Source organism: Cornus florida, unplaced genomic scaffold, assembly GCF_030987335.1.
Source record: "Cornus florida cultivar Cherokee Brave unplaced genomic scaffold, ASM3098733v1 CherokeeBrave_3.0.0_Hap2_Chr11, whole genome shotgun sequence".
NCBI classification, from domain to species: domain Eukaryota; kingdom Viridiplantae; phylum Streptophyta; class Magnoliopsida; order Cornales; family Cornaceae; genus Cornus; species Cornus florida.
Genome location: NW_026775581.1, coordinates 84,407,766 through 84,424,620, shown reverse-complemented (window position 1 = coordinate 84,424,620; position 16,855 = coordinate 84,407,766). Strand labels below are relative to the sequence as shown.

General features: G+C 36.1%; 3 protein-coding genes and 1 long non-coding RNA gene across 6 annotated transcripts; 3 read left to right on the top strand and 1 right to left on the bottom strand.

The window, feature by feature from the left end:
- Positions 1–247: 247 nt before the first annotated feature.
- LOC132285352 (uncharacterized) lies at positions 248–3,372 on the top strand. Its single transcript, XR_009472511.1, has 2 exons — positions 248–460; positions 2,837–3,372. It is a non-coding gene; the product is annotated as an uncharacterized LOC132285352 (long non-coding RNA).
- A 139-nt stretch (positions 3,373–3,511) lies between these two features.
- LOC132285351 (probable F-box protein At3g61730) lies at positions 3,512–8,413 on the bottom strand. Its single transcript, XM_059787535.1, has 8 exons — positions 8,263–8,413; positions 7,089–7,288; positions 6,926–6,970; positions 5,921–6,085; positions 5,755–5,802; positions 5,167–5,337; positions 4,192–4,299; positions 3,512–3,899 (listed from the first exon to the last, which is right to left on the bottom strand). Exons 1-8 carry the CDS (start codon positions 8,349–8,351, stop codon positions 3,817–3,819), a joined length of 909 nt encoding a protein of 302 aa, XP_059643518.1. The 5' UTR covers positions 8,352–8,413; the 3' UTR covers positions 3,512–3,816.
- A 569-nt stretch (positions 8,414–8,982) lies between these two features.
- On the top strand, positions 8,983–13,721 carry LOC132283307 (protein LPA3). Of its 3 annotated transcripts, XM_059785247.1 has the most exons (10): positions 8,988–9,127; positions 9,488–9,667; positions 10,309–10,356; positions 10,457–10,496; positions 10,655–10,755; positions 11,795–11,987; positions 12,063–12,161; positions 12,618–12,735; positions 13,001–13,143; positions 13,520–13,721. In XM_059785247.1, the coding sequence occupies exons 1-9, from the start codon at positions 9,059–9,061 to the stop codon at positions 13,119–13,121; spliced, it is 969 nt and encodes a 322-aa protein (XP_059641230.1). In that variant the 5' UTR covers positions 8,988–9,058; the 3' UTR covers positions 13,122–13,143; positions 13,520–13,721. The 3 variants fall into 3 exon arrangements, with proteins under 3 accessions (XP_059641231.1, XP_059641230.1, XP_059641229.1); XM_059785246.1 differs by lacking the exon at positions 13,520–13,721 and having other exon boundaries at positions 13,001–13,331; XM_059785248.1 differs by lacking the exons at positions 9,488–9,667; positions 13,520–13,721 and having other exon boundaries at positions 8,983–9,127; positions 13,001–13,331.
- A 746-nt stretch (positions 13,722–14,467) lies between these two features.
- On the top strand, positions 14,468–16,395 carry LOC132283305 (abscisate beta-glucosyltransferase-like). Its single transcript, XM_059785245.1, has one exon. It carries the CDS (start codon positions 14,514–14,516, stop codon positions 16,191–16,193), a length of 1,680 nt encoding a protein of 559 aa, XP_059641228.1. The 5' UTR covers positions 14,468–14,513; the 3' UTR covers positions 16,194–16,395.
- The last annotated feature ends 460 nt before the right edge of the window (positions 16,396–16,855 follow it).

The window sequence follows — 16,855 nt, the reverse complement described above, 5'->3', positions numbered from 1 at the left end:
ACTATTAAAATAATACCGAGACTATCCTTTTTAAATTAGGGGTGTTACACATTGCATTTTATTTATTATTATTTAATGCATTTTATGTGGTGACATGCTTAATTGTGGTTGTTATTAGTTAATATATATAGGTGTTAGTGGAAAAAGATTTTTTATAGCTTGTGGGACCCGCCACTATGCCTTAAGAATTTTAATGACCACGAGGTTGTTACATGACCTCAATTCTTCTCTTCCGCAGCAGGTTCTCTCTCCCTTTTCTCTTTCTTTTTTTTTTTCTTTTTTTCTTTTACAATCTTTAAACTTTGATTACTTCTCAACCGGTGAGAATTTTTAGGTGTTGTTTGCAGCAAATCAAAGAGCACGGCGAGATCTACAAGTGGGTGTAAGCAATTTCAGCTTTGGTGCACCCTAGGATTTTCGAAATCTATGGTTCAAATTGGGGGTTTTCATCATTTTGGAGGTAGGAGTGTTTAACTAGCATTTTCTCTTGCTATATAAGTGATTTATGTGACTTCTGTGAATTAAGCATGCTTGTGTAAGTCAATTTTGTTTCAATTGCATATAATTATACTTATATATGACGATGCCTTAGCTAAAACTTTAGAAAAAGGTTATGAATGATGGATTAAGTATTCTTGAAGTTGAAATTGAACCATAGCAAGTATGAATGTAGTAAATGGGGTTGTTTGAATGAAATTTTAAAAGGGCTGTTTCGTTGATTTTAAGGGATTGTTTCGCTGATTTTAAGGGGCTGTTTAACTGAATTTTTAAAGGGATGTTTTGGCTTATCTAGAGGGTTGTTTGGTTGATTTAAGGGACTATATTGCTTATTGTTATAGGACTGTTTTTGTTGATGTTAAGACAGTTGTAGCATGTGTAAATAAGGTAAAGGGACTGTTTGAATGAATTTTATAAGGAGTTGTATTGATCCAATTGCTACGAAAATTTTAGCACAGGTTCTTATACCTGTCTAGTACCTCTCAAACAAATTTTACAATTTTTGTACAGGTAGTTATTTTTATTAAAATTCGGGAATAGTTGTTGTCCAGCTATCCCAGTGTGAAAACTAATTTTTTTTTTAGAAAGTTTACGAATTTTATTTTAGAGGTTGTGTTGCTTCAAATACAACAAAATGTTTACTGTAACTTCTAATGTGAGTTTTCTACTCCTCATAAAAATTTAATGATTTTTGGCAATGTAATTATTTTTTTAAAAATCCGACATTTCCTGCTGTTTGTCTTTTTATTGCTGCTGGAAAATAGATTTTGGATAATTTATTTGACCAACACATTGATACCGGATCATGGAAAAACTTAATAGTTTTATACTCCCATATGTCTACCTTCAAAATAAATTTAGTTTGCCCGATTTGGATGTCAAACAAATTTTCTACAAATTTTGAAGTATCCGCTGCCAGAGTTTCTTCGAACTAAGGACCACTGTTTTACTTTGGAAACTGATTTAAATGGGGAACATTTGGCTTTCATGAGTGGTTCGGCGATGTTTCATTCTGAGTCTAGTTTCTAAATCATTTTTATTTTCTCCGTTTCGATCTAAAATGAATTTTCTACGAATTTTTCAATAACTGCTGCGTAGAATTCTTTTAATAAGAAGATGACTTGAAATTTGCTATGTAAATTGTCATATGAATTGAATTGCTTATGGTGATTAATTTGAGTATAAGGTCTTGAAAATTGTGAGGTATTGTATTTAAAATGCCAAATGATTGAATTCAAGCCTATGTGACTTTATTTTTATTATTGTGTTAAATGCCTATTTTGGATGAATTCTTGCAATAATTGTTTAAATGATATATATGCAAATGTGAGAGTATGTGTTGATGGATGTGTTATGAGAAAGCATACTTATATGAAATCAATGTGTGTATGATATGCTTGTTTTGCTTATATTGTTGTTATATGAGAGCATAATATCTTGAAATTTCATGTGTCGTATGCTACGTAGTTTTGAATGGAATTAAATGTGTAGTCATGAGTATTAACGTGACATGATGCATTTATGCACCTCATTGGAAAGAAATGGGGAATGATGTTTTAAGAAAAGAAAAAAAAAAAAAATGAAATAGGGTTTTCGGGAAGAAGTTTTTGAATACGGTTTTATGAAAAACCCGGTCGCCTGAGGGTTACCGAAGGGCCGTGGTGTTAGTGAGGCCTAGAAGGGACTAGGGAAATTCTCCTTAATGTGATTGAGCTATCTGAGCCCCAAATGACACCATGGGATTACCATGGGTCAGGGACAGTAGCCAATCCTCCTCTCGTGTCGCCAGGGGGTCACCATGGGATAGGTTTCACTAACAGTTTGGAAATGATGACGGATATGGTTTTGAAAAATGGGGAGAGACATAGCACGACATGACATTTCATTTCATAGCATTTCTTTCATGAGTTGGGTTATTGGTGTGATTGTGTGGTTATTTTCCCAACATAGCATGATCCCGGTTCTTTTATTGCTATTCAACATAACTTGTATGGCTTTAGGAGGTGTTGGTTGGTTATCATCTACTGAGCAATGTAAGGTCACCCCATTGTCATAAACATTTCAGAAAATGGACTTTCTATGAAAGATATGCCTCAACCTCAACCTTAAATATCTTATCGAAGTTTGCTTGGAAGTATATTGGTGTCGCTAGCATGTTGATATAGAAGTTTTGTTAAACTTGATGACCATGTAGACAATGAGATTTATGATGTAATTGAGATTATCAATATAATTGGAGTGGTTGAATTTCCGGGGCATTGTGGAAATTTTTTGATGTACTTAAGGAATTTTTTTTTTTACGTAATCTTTTGTAGTTAAAATTTATGGGTCGTTACAGGATTTGAAATTCTTAAGTGAAGAGGAGAAAGGGATGACATAGATGAAGGGAAAAGATGGTGATGTTAAGGTCACTGTGGTTGATCCAAAGGGTAAACATTATAACATGACATTGAAGAGGTGGGCACATTCTCCTCTCGTTCTTATTAATGAGTGGAAAGATTTGGTTCGGAATAACCAACTTGAAGTAGAACGTGATTGCATTGAATTATGGAGCTTTCGAGTTAATTCTCAGTTGCGTTTTGCTGTTAATATCAAGTGATCGATCATCATCATGCTCATGCCAGTGTATATATATATACAAGTACACGTAGTCTCCAATTATTGTGTTTCTTGTTTTCTTCTAGTTTTTCTTTTCCTTTCTTTATGATTTTACTACGCAGGAACTTAGGGTATGTATTTCTCCATTGACTATTGAATACCGGCCAGTCATGACCATCACTGTTCTCAAAATAACTATCTATCAATGGAAGTCCATGTACAAATTAAGTGGTACTAGGTTTATATATAATATGCCTGTGGAATTCCTTTTCTTTTTTCTTCTGATCTTTAATTTCCTTTCCTTTTAGGTTTTTTTTTTTTTTTTTAATTGAATTTTTTATTTTCCTTTTTACTGTTTAATGGTTTAATCCATCCATACATCATAAACATATTTGTTCATGTATGTATATTAGTCTGTGCACATATAATGATGCATTTAGTACTAACTAATATAAGCGTGGATGGATATGTTCCAGTTTTTTATCATACTGCAGAGGATGCAGTGTAGGCACAGGGAATACAGAGCTATGCAGGGTATGAACTGTATGGATGTGTGAATTTTATTTTTATGAGGCTAATGAAAAAAGTTACTGACTGCTTGAAAGTACACCAAATTGATTTGTATGGTAAGGTATACCTGCATCTGAAAATTTTGAATTCAGAAAACAGAAATTTGACACAGAGTTCTTGCTTGCTATATTTTGTGGGAATTGAGCAGAATCACAAGAGCTGCTGAGATATTCGAATCGAAACAACATCTCCATCAGCTCCAGCTCTCATGGCCTGGTACTTTACATGAAGGCCTGCATTCGAAATAAATAAAAAAAGAAAAAAAAATAGAAATAGTTGTTAAAACTGTAGTCGTTCACAATTGCACTTCAATTTGAACTTGCAATAACTGATTAAAATATGTTCATACAAAACCGTGGATTGCCATCAACAGAAATGTTCAATATAATTAACTACAGTTGTGCAATGCCTTACTTACCAAAATAAATAAATAAATAAAATTATACCATTGATGGGCAGGGGAATAGAACTGCAATTACTTATGCAAACTTATTTTGGAGATTCAGACTATGGAAAGTTTTTTACCTTCATTTTTCTGTAAATTGGAGTTGATCGCTACTGCATGAAGAGTAATAATATTCTTTGGCTGCCAGACATTGGGTTTCCCTATCCATGACTTGAGATTAAAGACCTCTGCCAAATACATTTGGAAATTAGTAGATTATTTTTCATGTCAAATGTCAGGAAGTAGCTAATTTTTTCACTAGTATTACATGATATGGTTCAAGGCAATTGGGTGGTTTTAGTTCTTCTTCTATATTTTCTAGTTTCATCAAGCCAAATGTGTAACTTTATATATATGTATACATACTATTATAAAAACAATTGAACCCATTTGACATGACAATCCCTATTTCTTTCTAATTGGATAATTCTGAGTAGTAAGAGGAAAAAAAAAAACTAATTCTAAACAAGTTCAAATGTAAAAGATAAACAAGTTCTCATGAAAATCTAAATCTAACAAATTATTGCAAAGAAATTTCTAATGGTCCATTTATTTCTGAGAGATCATTCTATTGGAGATGGTAATAGGAACCTCAACTTGCCTACCGACAAAAAAAAAATAGGAAACAGCCACCCCAACCACAACCTTACAAGTTCTCATTTCGCCGCAAGTTAATTCAACAGTGTCATGGAGCATAAATATTTGCTTGGCATTCAAATATCTTCTAATATCAAGCACCAATTACTAGAGAAATTATTGGGTAATCCCAGGGTACTGACAATTTCCTATTTACAAGGCAAATGGTGAGTGTTTATTGGATGGGAGTACTGCATTATCAGTACCTCTGGGGTTCCCAATAATTTTTCCATTACAGCTCTTCTAAGTGTCTTAGGTCGCTTTTTTAAGTATGAATTTTGAGTTTTACAAGATACACCCAAGAACAAGGTATTCCTCATTCCTACAGGCATTTCAGATGTGATCACAGTGTAAACTTTTTTAAAATGACAACAAAATGCCATAGTCGGCTGAATCAGTCATGGAGCAATAAGAGTTACCAATGGTTGAGGGATCTTTGAGGTGTTTAAAGTCGAAAATGCCACCGGAAGCTCCATCTGAATGCTTTTTGATATCATGGGATCCTATCATCTCGTACTCCCAGCCCCCATTCTTGTATCCGTCACTCAGGAACAGTTCTATATGCCTTGCATCTAGTGTCTGCAGTGTTCCTACATAGAATCAAGAGTGCAGGTTTGATTTCTGAGTCTTTCAAGCTTCATAAATGACTCTTTTTGAGTATTTTGTTTTCTCTCTCTCACAAGGTTGTGACATACTGCCGGTAATCAGCAGCTGTTTATGTGAATACCTTGTTTACTGAACTAAATCAAGTGACATTCATCAGGAATATACATATAGTATGCATTCAACCAAAAGAGGAAGCAACCCACCTTTTCATGATAACAAGGTAAGCTGTCATGCCCCTTTACTTTCTATGATATTAGTAAGTGCTGTAGAACCCTTTGTGTATGAAATTAAGGTCACACAAGCCTCGAAAACATACACCACAAACAGCAATAATATTTGTTGATACAAGTTAAGTTCTCATTCATGTAAAATTATGGACAAAAGGCACTTCTGCTACTCACCATCACATGTGTTGAGGTCACAAACAGGGCAACGAACAAGCTGCAAATCTGAAATTTAATCCAAATTAGAAAGAAATAAACACAGCTAGTTAGAGTGATAGTAATTGATCTCAGCATGTTGAATCCTTTCAAAGAAATTGCCATGATAGTAGAGTCAACTTAGTACCAGCTATCCAAATTCCAGTTTTGATGTTTTTTAACACACAAGAGCCACAAGATTGCAACATTTTCTCTACAGTCTCGTTCACTGGAATTTTCAGTGGAGTGGTCAGCTTATCTGTCAGGAGTGCAACTGGTGAATCAAATAAAAATGCCCCAATTCGCATCCAATCTGGTTTGTCCATTGAAAGAAAACAAAGAAATTACAAGTCCAGCATTGACACATTAAATGAAATGCGCTTATTTTTCTCATGTTATTTTGTTGAAAAGAAAATTAGATGAGAAAAATTATCTATGGTGTCTTCCCCGTAAGTGCAATGCAGAAATTCATGCAACTTAACAACTCTGTATGACTAAAAACTGATGGAAAGTTGGTGGCAATGGTGTCTAATGTACGGTAGATAGAACTCTTTCATTAATTTTCCACTCAATATCCAACTCGTTCTTCACATTGAAAAGACACTGATAACACTGAACTAGCTACCATTCACTCAAAAATAATATAGATCTCATTTCAGCTAATAAATTTGTTGCCTTCCTCTCTACTGAAGCACAGTTTATACAGCATTGTGGTAGAAACCACCACTAAGTAATTGAAGAATTTTAGGGGCAAATTCAGTGTAGATACATTTGTGGTGAGAGTGCACAGTCATTCAGCCAAAAAGACGAAATTAATATTTATAATAGTGTTTATAAAGACATCTTTAGCTAAATTTAGTCCCTTCACCCTATGTGATGCATTGTGATATGGTATACTGGTAACAGAGGGAAGGGAATGAGCTATGAAACCAATGTGGAAAATCCTTTTGATCATTGTCTACATTTAGGTAGTCCAGATACCACCAATGGCAAGTAATTAAGTCTTAGAAAGTATTGGGAATTAGAAGTAGAAACATTGCAGACTTAGCTTGATTATGGACCAACTATGTTATAGTCAGGACCAATGGACTTTTCTCACTATCAACAACCACAGTTGGACAGAGACAACAAATAAACGATAAAGAGATTATACCAATATGTTTCTCCTGCTGACGAAACATGTAAGAATGACTTCCATCTGCAAAAAGTAATCCAACAAAATTTATCAAATGGTAAGAATTAGAGGTAAAATAATCTAACTTTAATTTGTTCCACACTAGAGACATATAAAGTCCCCTAAAGGCTCTGATCCTTACCAAAAACTGAAGCGTAAAGCTTGATCCATTTGAATGCCACCTGACGAGGATCAAAGACCTGAAGATCACGCAAACAGGCAAACTTCCATATGGTCTCCTCCATGACGATGTGTTGAAACCACTTGTTCGTTGCTCCAAGCATCACCAAGGATTTTCCATCCAAATACTTGGCAATTTCCATCCATATATCCTCTTCATACCTTTTTGCATTACAAAACATATAAATTGAACTCATTGAGCTATAACAAACCGGCACATACCTCAACTAACTTTCTAATTGAAACATAAATTTGAGCAGTGTAACTTTAGAAATTATTTTGCATGCAACGAAACAGAGTGTGAACTTTGATCTACCTACAGAAAGAGCTTTTCAATATGCAAACTTTCCACAACACTAAACTTGTTTTTGAAATTGTAGATTCAGTCAGGTAGGTCAATATATGACACTAAATATACAATGAAACGAAGCAGAACTAGATTTGTTTTCCAGGAACAATTATTTGAAATTTATCTATGCATCTAACAATATGAACTAATTTGAAAAAAACATACAATCGATTAAATTTTAGGCAATGAAATCAAGCATCAGTTGCATCGAATCAAATTTCAGAATATCATTTTGACAATCAATAAGCATTTGTTTGATAAAACTGCAATAAATCAAACCACAAGATCAAATGGAGTCGTAAGAGACCATAAAACGATCAGAAACAACTGAGTCTACAATAATCGTCTTCGGAACCTATCCACAGATAGAAAGTAGAACTCGTTTTTTGAAATCTAGATTCCCAATCGGTAGATGAACACATGATACAGCTACATATATGATGAAACGAAGTAGTTGTAAACAATTCATCTATGCATCTAACGATCAGAGCTAATTCGAAATTTTCATAAAATAGACAAAAATTTAGTTAAGGATATCAAGCGTCATTGCGTCAATCAGTAAGTATTCGTTGATAAAATTGCGTTTCTAATCTCACAAGATCAAATGGAAATGATGTAAAAAAATTCAAATTCATTTTGAATTCTCACTGAAATTTGTTCAAAACATAGAGAATTTAAGTTGAACTTCAAAGCTTTTCACATTCTGTTAGAAGTTTTCTATTATGCAATTTCGTGTATACCTGTATCTATATATTCATATGCATATAGAGAGAGAGAAAGAACGAACCAGTTGAAAATGGAGTGAGGAGTGAGAAAGTTGAGTGTAGGAGAGACGCAACAGCAGATTGATTTCTCTCTTCGCAGGCGTTTCCCCATTTGCTTTCGTTCCAGCGCCAAACAGACAAAAAATTCAAATATATCTAAAAAAGCTCAAACAGACTAAACACATTGCTTGTTATCTTCCATTTACCGGCTCTTTCTTTCATCCAGTCCGAAGGATCAAGAGCCCACCGGATTCCACTTATTGGGCCCTAGGCTTGGCATTCAGCTCGTGATTGGGCCCCAGACTACGAACAATTGAAGAGCTGACCGGGTTCACTTACGAAGCCCTAAACTAGGGATTTCGGCTCGTAATTGACCCATTAGCCCGAGAAGGTGGGCGTTTTTTTAATAGATGCATTTTGTTTTTATAATGGTGGGCCGTACTTGTTAGAGCACCTTCATAATTAATTACGGGCTAATTTGAAATTTTATTAAGTTTTTTTTATTTTTAATATTATCATTCCTCTTATGCTTTGGTTGGAGAGATAAAAAAACAGATGGAATGGAAAGGGGAGGGATGAATGTGACTTTTGACATGAGTTTTTTATAAAAAAGAAATTTGGAAATGAACATAATATTTTTTTTATTTTTTCGGAAATTAACATAATTGTATAAGATTTTTTTTTTTTTTTTTTTTTTTTTTATTTTCCGATGTACATAAATTGTTGTATAAGATGACTTATTTATGCTTTGGCAAAGTGTAGTGCCTCTCTCTCTCTCTCTCTCTCTCTCTCTGTGCATTGAAAGACAGTGGTTTCAAAATGCCGTTATCCAGTACCCCAACCGCTTCTAGGGTTCCAATTGCTATTCCTTCTTTCTCAAATCCAAAGGTAAGAGTGTCTTCATCACTGATTTCAATTTTGATCGTCAGCATTTTCCCTATGCTCTGATTGGTTGCTGAGAAAATGTAGGAAAAGAAAAGAAAGCAAACTATTGAATCTTAGCTTTTTCAAATTAGGGTCGCAGACAGATTAAAACCCTTCACTCAGCTCTGAGAAGTAAACTAATTGGCTTAATTGACGTTATTTTCTGCACCTTTCTGACCAACCAAGCAGTTTACAACTTTACATATATCTGTCTCTGTGTGTGTGTGTGTGTGTGTGTTTTTAATCTTCATAGGTCGTTAGAAATTCCCAATTCTTTCTCTACCCTCACTTGTTTGTTGACTAGTTATCTGCACAAATTTGTAGGGTTTAAACTTTAGAAGCTTTCAGATGAAAAAGGACGTAAATTTCCATGGGCGAAGAATCGTCACATACAAGATGCTTAGAAATCTGAATTTTGTGACCAATTCGGTTTCTGGGGGTAGTGGTGCATCGGTTGGGTTTGATATGCCATTTCCTAGTGATTATGATGAACTTCTTGGACAAGTAAGCCTTTACATATTTTATAGCATTAAATTTCAAAAAAAAAAATTCAATTTTAACCTTTGAAAAGACAACATCTTGGAAAGAATTGTGGATCAGATGTGACATATTGATATGGGTTCTTGTTAAGGTTAACCCAAATGTATGTAGTAGTTTAAGCAAAGACTCGAAGAGTGAAGTCCTATAAGAAACCAAAATCCTTTTTCTGTTGAAGTATCATGTTGAGTTAATTTCCGCAAGTGCTAGAGTGGGAGTATTTAAAGTTCTTCAATCTTTATGACGCCCCACATCGCCTATGGGGAGAAGTTGTTGGCACTTATATGTGTGGGCATCTCCTAATTGTGTAGACATGTTTTGAAAACCGTGGGCACTGAGAGTCCAAAGTGGACAATATCTACACAACGGGGCGGGTCATGACAATCTCCCTGGCCAAATTCTTCGTAATACATGATCTTCCATAGCACATAACAAACGAAAAACGTATATGGCCTCAATTGGAAACTCATGGAAAGTCTGATTTCTCTTTCTCTCGAGTGAAATTTCACTGTTTCGTGCCACGTTTTACTTTTTCCTTCTTTTATCACTTGTTCCGTTTGCAGTTATTGCTTGATATTTGTTAATTTTAGGCCTATAACAAATAACAGGCGAAAGAAGCAACTGAATTGGCTCTGAAGGATGGAAAACAGTTGATGGTGAGTTACTACAATGTAGTGTTTTTGATGATGGAAGAGATAGAAGTACACATCATATTTAAAATTCCACAGAGTTTGTGAGAACAAGTTTCTGTCACAGGAGATTGAATTTCCAACTGCTGGACTTGAATCTGTACCAGGTTCTCTCTATTTATGCTATATACATTTTTGTAAAAACAATTTTCTATTATCCTTTTTTCCTTTTCTTGCATTTTGTATTAATTCTCGGTGTTCCTTAACTTATATGGTTACTTATCAAAAAAAAACTTATATATTCTCACTGTAATACGTGTATCAGGTGATGGTGAAGGTGGTATAGAAATGACTGGAAGTATGCAACTGATTCGTGAGTTCTGTGACCTCTTCATAAGTCCAGAAAAAGCTACAAGAACAAGAATAGTATGTCTTCATGTTTTGGAACAGTTCTCATAGTCTGTTTCTACGAAGATCAAATATATTTATTAATATGTGCGGTTCGTCATTATTTTTGCTTCTCTTAAAATCAGGCTAGGGGGTTCAAAAGAATGAAGACAATTAATTACTACTATATTCAAACATATTTTAGGTAAAATGGAGAATATTATCTGCAAATGTTTTTTGTTATTGAACATGTAGGCATATCCGGACTGACATTGAGATAAAAGCATTAACTGGTCGCGACAGAGAACTCTGTAAGATGGTAATTCAACTGGCTATTCTTTATGCTCCTACAGGCTGCCAGACGAGTAACTATACATGGAATCCGCGTAGATGGTGTTTTGCAATGTGTTATTGATTTTTATTTTTTTCTGCGGTCCTAAATGTCAAATTAGAGAAAACGAACTATGCAATAATCTATTCACAGTTTGGATTTAAAGCAGTGGGGTGATTATATTTAATGATGCCCTGATGTTAACGAATGACACTGAGGACATCATTGCTTATCGACAACTGTAGATTAGATATAGGTGCAGAAATTAGCAGACTACGGGTTGGCATATTAGACATGTGGTAGCTTTTTCAATTAGTGACAGTATCTAGGGAGTCTTGCATATGAGACGTGGTAGCTTTGTCAATTAGTGACGATATCTAGGGGGTCTTGTTACATATATACCCTAACTTAGCTCCACGAGTTTTAGACTATTATCCTAACCATCATAAGCCTACTTCCATGTTGAAAATTGCTTGCATTGTTGTCCATAATAAGTGACATGCATCATTAGGCTAGGGTTTCACAGGGGTAGTATGAAATTTAAATAGGGCCAAGAGATTTATGTGTAAGGTGTTTCCTCATTGTTTCATGTCTTTGTAACTATCCAGTGTGCAATGCTCCCGCTTTATTGTTTTAGATTCGATTTTGTTTATTTTCTGATATCCATGATTCATTGGCTATCTCATTAGACTTCATCAATTCTACCTTGTAAATTTGTGTTTATAAACCTTCTCTTCAACGTTTCAGTTTTTCCCAGAAGCAAATGAAGTTGAATTTGCAAGAAAATCAATTTTTGGAGGAGCTTCATTCAAATTGGACTATCTAACAAAGCCATCATTATTTGAAGATTTTGGTTTTGTCACGAAAGTTAAAATGGTTGACCGAGTGAAGCCCGAAGATGAACTATTCCTTGTCGGCTATCCATATTTTAATGTCAACGGTAAGACCCTGACTACCTGTCTTCCATGCATACTGTAAATTTAATCTTGTTTGTCGATTCTCTTTTTCAATACAGAAATGTTAGTGGTGGAAGAGCTTTACAAAGAGGCTGTAGTGAACACTAGCCGAAAACTTATTATATTCAATGGAGAACTCGACCGTATCAGATCTGGGTGTATCCTTCATCTTTTTTATGCAGTTTTTATGAGTTTGATGTTGGATTGTTTGTACTTGGTTACGTGCAATTTTTTGGAGTTCGATGAAAGCATTTAGAAGCTCACCTATTATTTTAAATATAGTTTCTTTCTTCCACTTTTCACTTTTGAAATTAGAAAGAAAATACCTTTCTCGTTTTTCCGTTTTAAAATACACCATTGATTGTACAATAAGAACAATTGAGAGGATGATATAATATTATATGCTGTCTTCTGCTGAAACTATCTCAAGTAAAAAAATAAAACATATAAAAAAAAAAAAAACGTTTTTGTTGTATGCTATAGGTTTTGAAAGAAAATGAATGAGCAAACAAATGCATTTTCAGCCATAGAATTTATGTTGTTCGTTCAAATATCGAAATGCCTGCTCCCTTTTTTGGTCACTGAGATCGTTTTTCTCCTTGAGATTAATTAAGATTATCCACCATTCTTCTATCCAAAGCTAGCTGCACTTTCAACGACGCTCTTGCCCAAGATGGAGACCGTATATTACATTCATAATTTTAAAGGACGCAACGGAGGAGCCCTTTTCAGGTTTTTTTATTTACATACCTGCTTTAAGTCCCAAGGAAGCTAAACTAAGAAAAGACCATATATTGCTTCTGAAAATTTAATCACGCAATTGATAAGAATATCATTGCTCAGATTCTCCGGAAAAATAAAATAAAAGAATATCATTGTTCAATTCTTCTTCATAGACAATAATTTATTTGCTGTATAGGGAGTAAATTAGTCATTGCTATTTTCTCAACTTTTGAGTCCAAAGGATTCATTTAACTGTGACTACTAATCTTTTTAGGTGCTACCCTGGACCCTGGAAGGTGCTTAGAAGGCTTGGAAATAAGTACTTTTGCTTGCATCAACAGGAAGTTATGCCATCCCTCAAGGAAGTTGCCTTGGACATTCTTCCATCAGCTTGATTTTCAGTAAATAAATCATATGGTAGGATATTTTCATTTCCTTATTTTCTTTTTTGTTTCTGAAAATTTGTTAGAAATTCTCTCTTTTTCTTTTTTGGTGTGTGTGTCTGTGTGAATGTGTGTGTATTGTTGTAAGAACAGAGCGTGTGATGGTCTTTGTTATGATCATGGCTAGCATATAATGAGAAACTCTTTTACTTTTTTTTTTTTTTTTTGCTTTTTTTAGTAAAGGAAAATTGTGAGCCAGGAGCATGGAAGACACTTCCAAATATGAATCCATTTATTTGTATTAAAAGCATGTTTATGAATTAAGGGTAAAATGCAAAAAACCTCGGGAACTATTAGGGTTTTGCAACTAACTTCGTGAACTATGATTTTGTTGTAATTTACTCAATCAGGTCATCAGAAAAGATAAAAGACAGTTTTGCCCAACTCCTCTCCTCCTCCGGCGCAACCACCAATGTTCCTTTTCATGCCAGATAGAGTCTTGGTCGAGGAAGATAATGCTCTTGTTGGGTTTGGGGCGAAGGCTAGGTAGTATTTGGGTGTAAGGATAGATAGGCACAGACCCGATGTGGGACCAGTGGAGGCAGCTCACTGGATTTTTTATATTTATATTTTATGCCTTAATTTTTTTAAAATTTATGAAGATGTTCCCACTAAAATTACAATTTGCCCCCATTGAATTCTTTTTTTTTTTTTTTTTTTTACATTTTATACTTCAAATTTTTTAGAATTTATGAAAATTTTTCCACTAAAATTACAATTTGGCCCCACTGAATTTTTATTTTTTTTTACTTTACATTTTTAAAAATTTATGAAAAAAACCCAATTGAAATTATAAAAATGAACCCACTATATAAGTTTTTTCTCACAAATTAAAAGTTTGCCCCCTTTTACAAAAAAATTTTCGTTGTGAGGATAGAGTTATTAAGTTGTTTAGGTATGAGGTTAAAAATAAGGACATTGTTGTCTTTTAATGTTCATAAGGGCATTATGATCTTTTAATTTTAAATTATTAGTCATGAACAATAATATTTAACACGCAGTCGGATGTCGGATGGGTGATCTGCAACAAATTTGTATAGTTTAGAATATTTTTACAATTTTAATAGTTTAGGGAGTTTTTTGCAAGTTTACTTTCAGTGATTTTTATTTTTTTTTTTTTTTTTTTTTTTTTTTTTTTGCATTTTACCCATTAATTAATTATATACTTCAGTTGACCCTTTTCAAGAAACATACTTTCTTCCACCAGACAGTCGGCTTCCTACTAGTCAACCTCTTCCTTCACACCTAGCATTCTTCTTTCTTTCTTCTTCTCTTTCATTCTCTCTTATATATATAGCATCTATAGATACCGTGTATATCCGAGGATATCATTAGAAACCAAAAATGGCAGCTGTTGGTGAAATTCTGATTGTACCGTTCTTTGGGCAGGGCCACCTCTTTCCTTGCATGGAGCTCTGCAAGCACCTTGCTTCCCGCAATTACAAGATCACCCTCCTCATTTCCTCCAACCTCTCCTCCTCTGTCCCCTCCTCCCTCAGCCACCATCCCTTCATTGAAGTTGTTGAAATGGACACCTCATCTCCGCCTCCTCCACCGCCGTCTATGGCAGAGAGAGCATCCGGACCCGGACCCGGACCCGGACCCGGACCCCACCCCTTCCATCTTCGTCACCAGCAAATGAGCCAGAGTCTGAAATCCCTTCTATCATCCAGATACGGGTTAGATTCTGCCAGACCCGTATGTGCCGTGATCGATGTCATGATGAGTTGGAGCAAAGAAATCTTCATCAAACTCAACATTCCGGCAGTTTCTTTCTTCTCCTCCGGCGCGTGTGCTGCTGCCATAGAGTATGCAGCGTGGAAGGCCGATGTAGGCAATACGAAACCGGGTGAGATCCGAATCCTTCCTGGGTTACCCGAAGATATGGCACTGACTTATTTGGATACTAAGCGGCGGCCTGGTGGACCTCCACCCCCACATATTGCTGGCAACGATGGCCCAACTGGACCAGGTGGTCGGAGTGGACTGGGATTCGATTCACCTGGACTAGGTGGCCCAAAGGGTTCAGGACCGCCTTTACTGGGTGGCCCGAGTGGACCAGAATTCAGTTTACCTGGACCGCCTAGACCGGGTGGCTCGAGTGGACCGCCGGGTGGGATGAAATTTGGGATGCCTAAACCGGGTGAGCAACCTCCATGGATGAATGAGGTGGAGGGTTCGATCGCGTTGTTGATTAATACGTGTGATGATTTGGAGCGTCCTTTCATCAATTATGTGGCTAATCAAATCGAAAAACCGGTCTGGGGTGTTGGCCCACTCTTGCCTGAACAGTATTGGCAATCCACCAGTTCAATTTTGCACGATCGTGAGATGAGGCCAAAACGCCAATCCAATTACACCGAAGACGAAGTGATCCAATGGCTAGATTCAAAGCCACATGGGTCTGTTATCTACGTGTCGTTTGGCAGTGAAGTTGGGCCCACATTAGAAGAATATGCTCAACTGGCGGATGCACTGGAAGAGTCAACCTGGCCTTTCATTTGGGTGATTCAACCCCGTTCAGGAAGAACCGGTCCACCCCCTGAACTGTTGGGTGCTAAACCCGGCTCAGAAGCTGTTGAAGAAGGTTATTACCCTCATGGCTTGGATAGCAAAGTTGGTGATAGGGGTTTGATAATACGCGGATGGGCACCACAATTGATGATACTGAGCCACCCATCAACAGGTGGATTCCTATCACATTGTGGATGGAACTCCACTGTGGAAGCGATCGGACGTGGGGTCCCATTTTTAGCTTGGCCCATTAGGGGTGACCAATTCTATGATGCCAAGTTGGTGGTTTGCCATCTAAAGGTAGCGTACATGGTATCTAACGATGGTCTATCAGGAATGGCGAAAAAGGAGGATATTTTGCAAGGAATTGAGAAGCTAATGAGTGATGAAGAGATTCACAACCGGGCCACGGAGTTGCGCGGCAAATTCGAGTCCGGTTTTCCAGCGAGTTCAGAGGCTTCTTTGGATGCTTTTTGTGATTTTCTAAGCCAACAAGTGACCCCTAAATGATAAATGCAAGGGGACCTTCTGGCGTGGGGTTGTGAAGATGTTTTATTGATGGTTTACAATGGCGACTTACCATATGAAATAATGAGGCTTACAATGTTTTAGTACATGTGTTTGATTTCCGGATGAGGTTGCATATGCTATGAAGCATGGATTTAAAAGAAAGCACTCTTATAATATCAAAATATTAACCCTTATCACCGTATTTGTTTCTCGTGTCCGTAACTCATGCTTCATAGGTTTTATGTAACAGTACCAGGACTCAAATTTTAGTGTCAGATCCACCACTTGTTAGGGCAGGAACAAAAGCTAGATTCTGCATCTCATTTCCAATACCGTTAGCTCCTGCACATGGTTTGTATTTTCTTAGCAAAGAAATGAACCCCGATCAGAATCAATCGGATATCCCAGTGGTAGGACAGCTGCAGTTTGGGGCCTTTCGCCCAAGTCCGAATCCCAGCCCCATCTTCCTCCTTCCCTACTTACACATACTAACAAAGTAAATAAAAAAAAGATCAGAATCAATCAACACCAAATCATGGATACCTTAAGCTCCAGGACAAGATCTATAATTCTAATTCCCATTCCCGGCAGAATTGCAATCCAACCCAGTTCCTAGGAAAACGAAAAAGGGCCTCCCGAGAAAAGAAAAATGGTTACTTTTT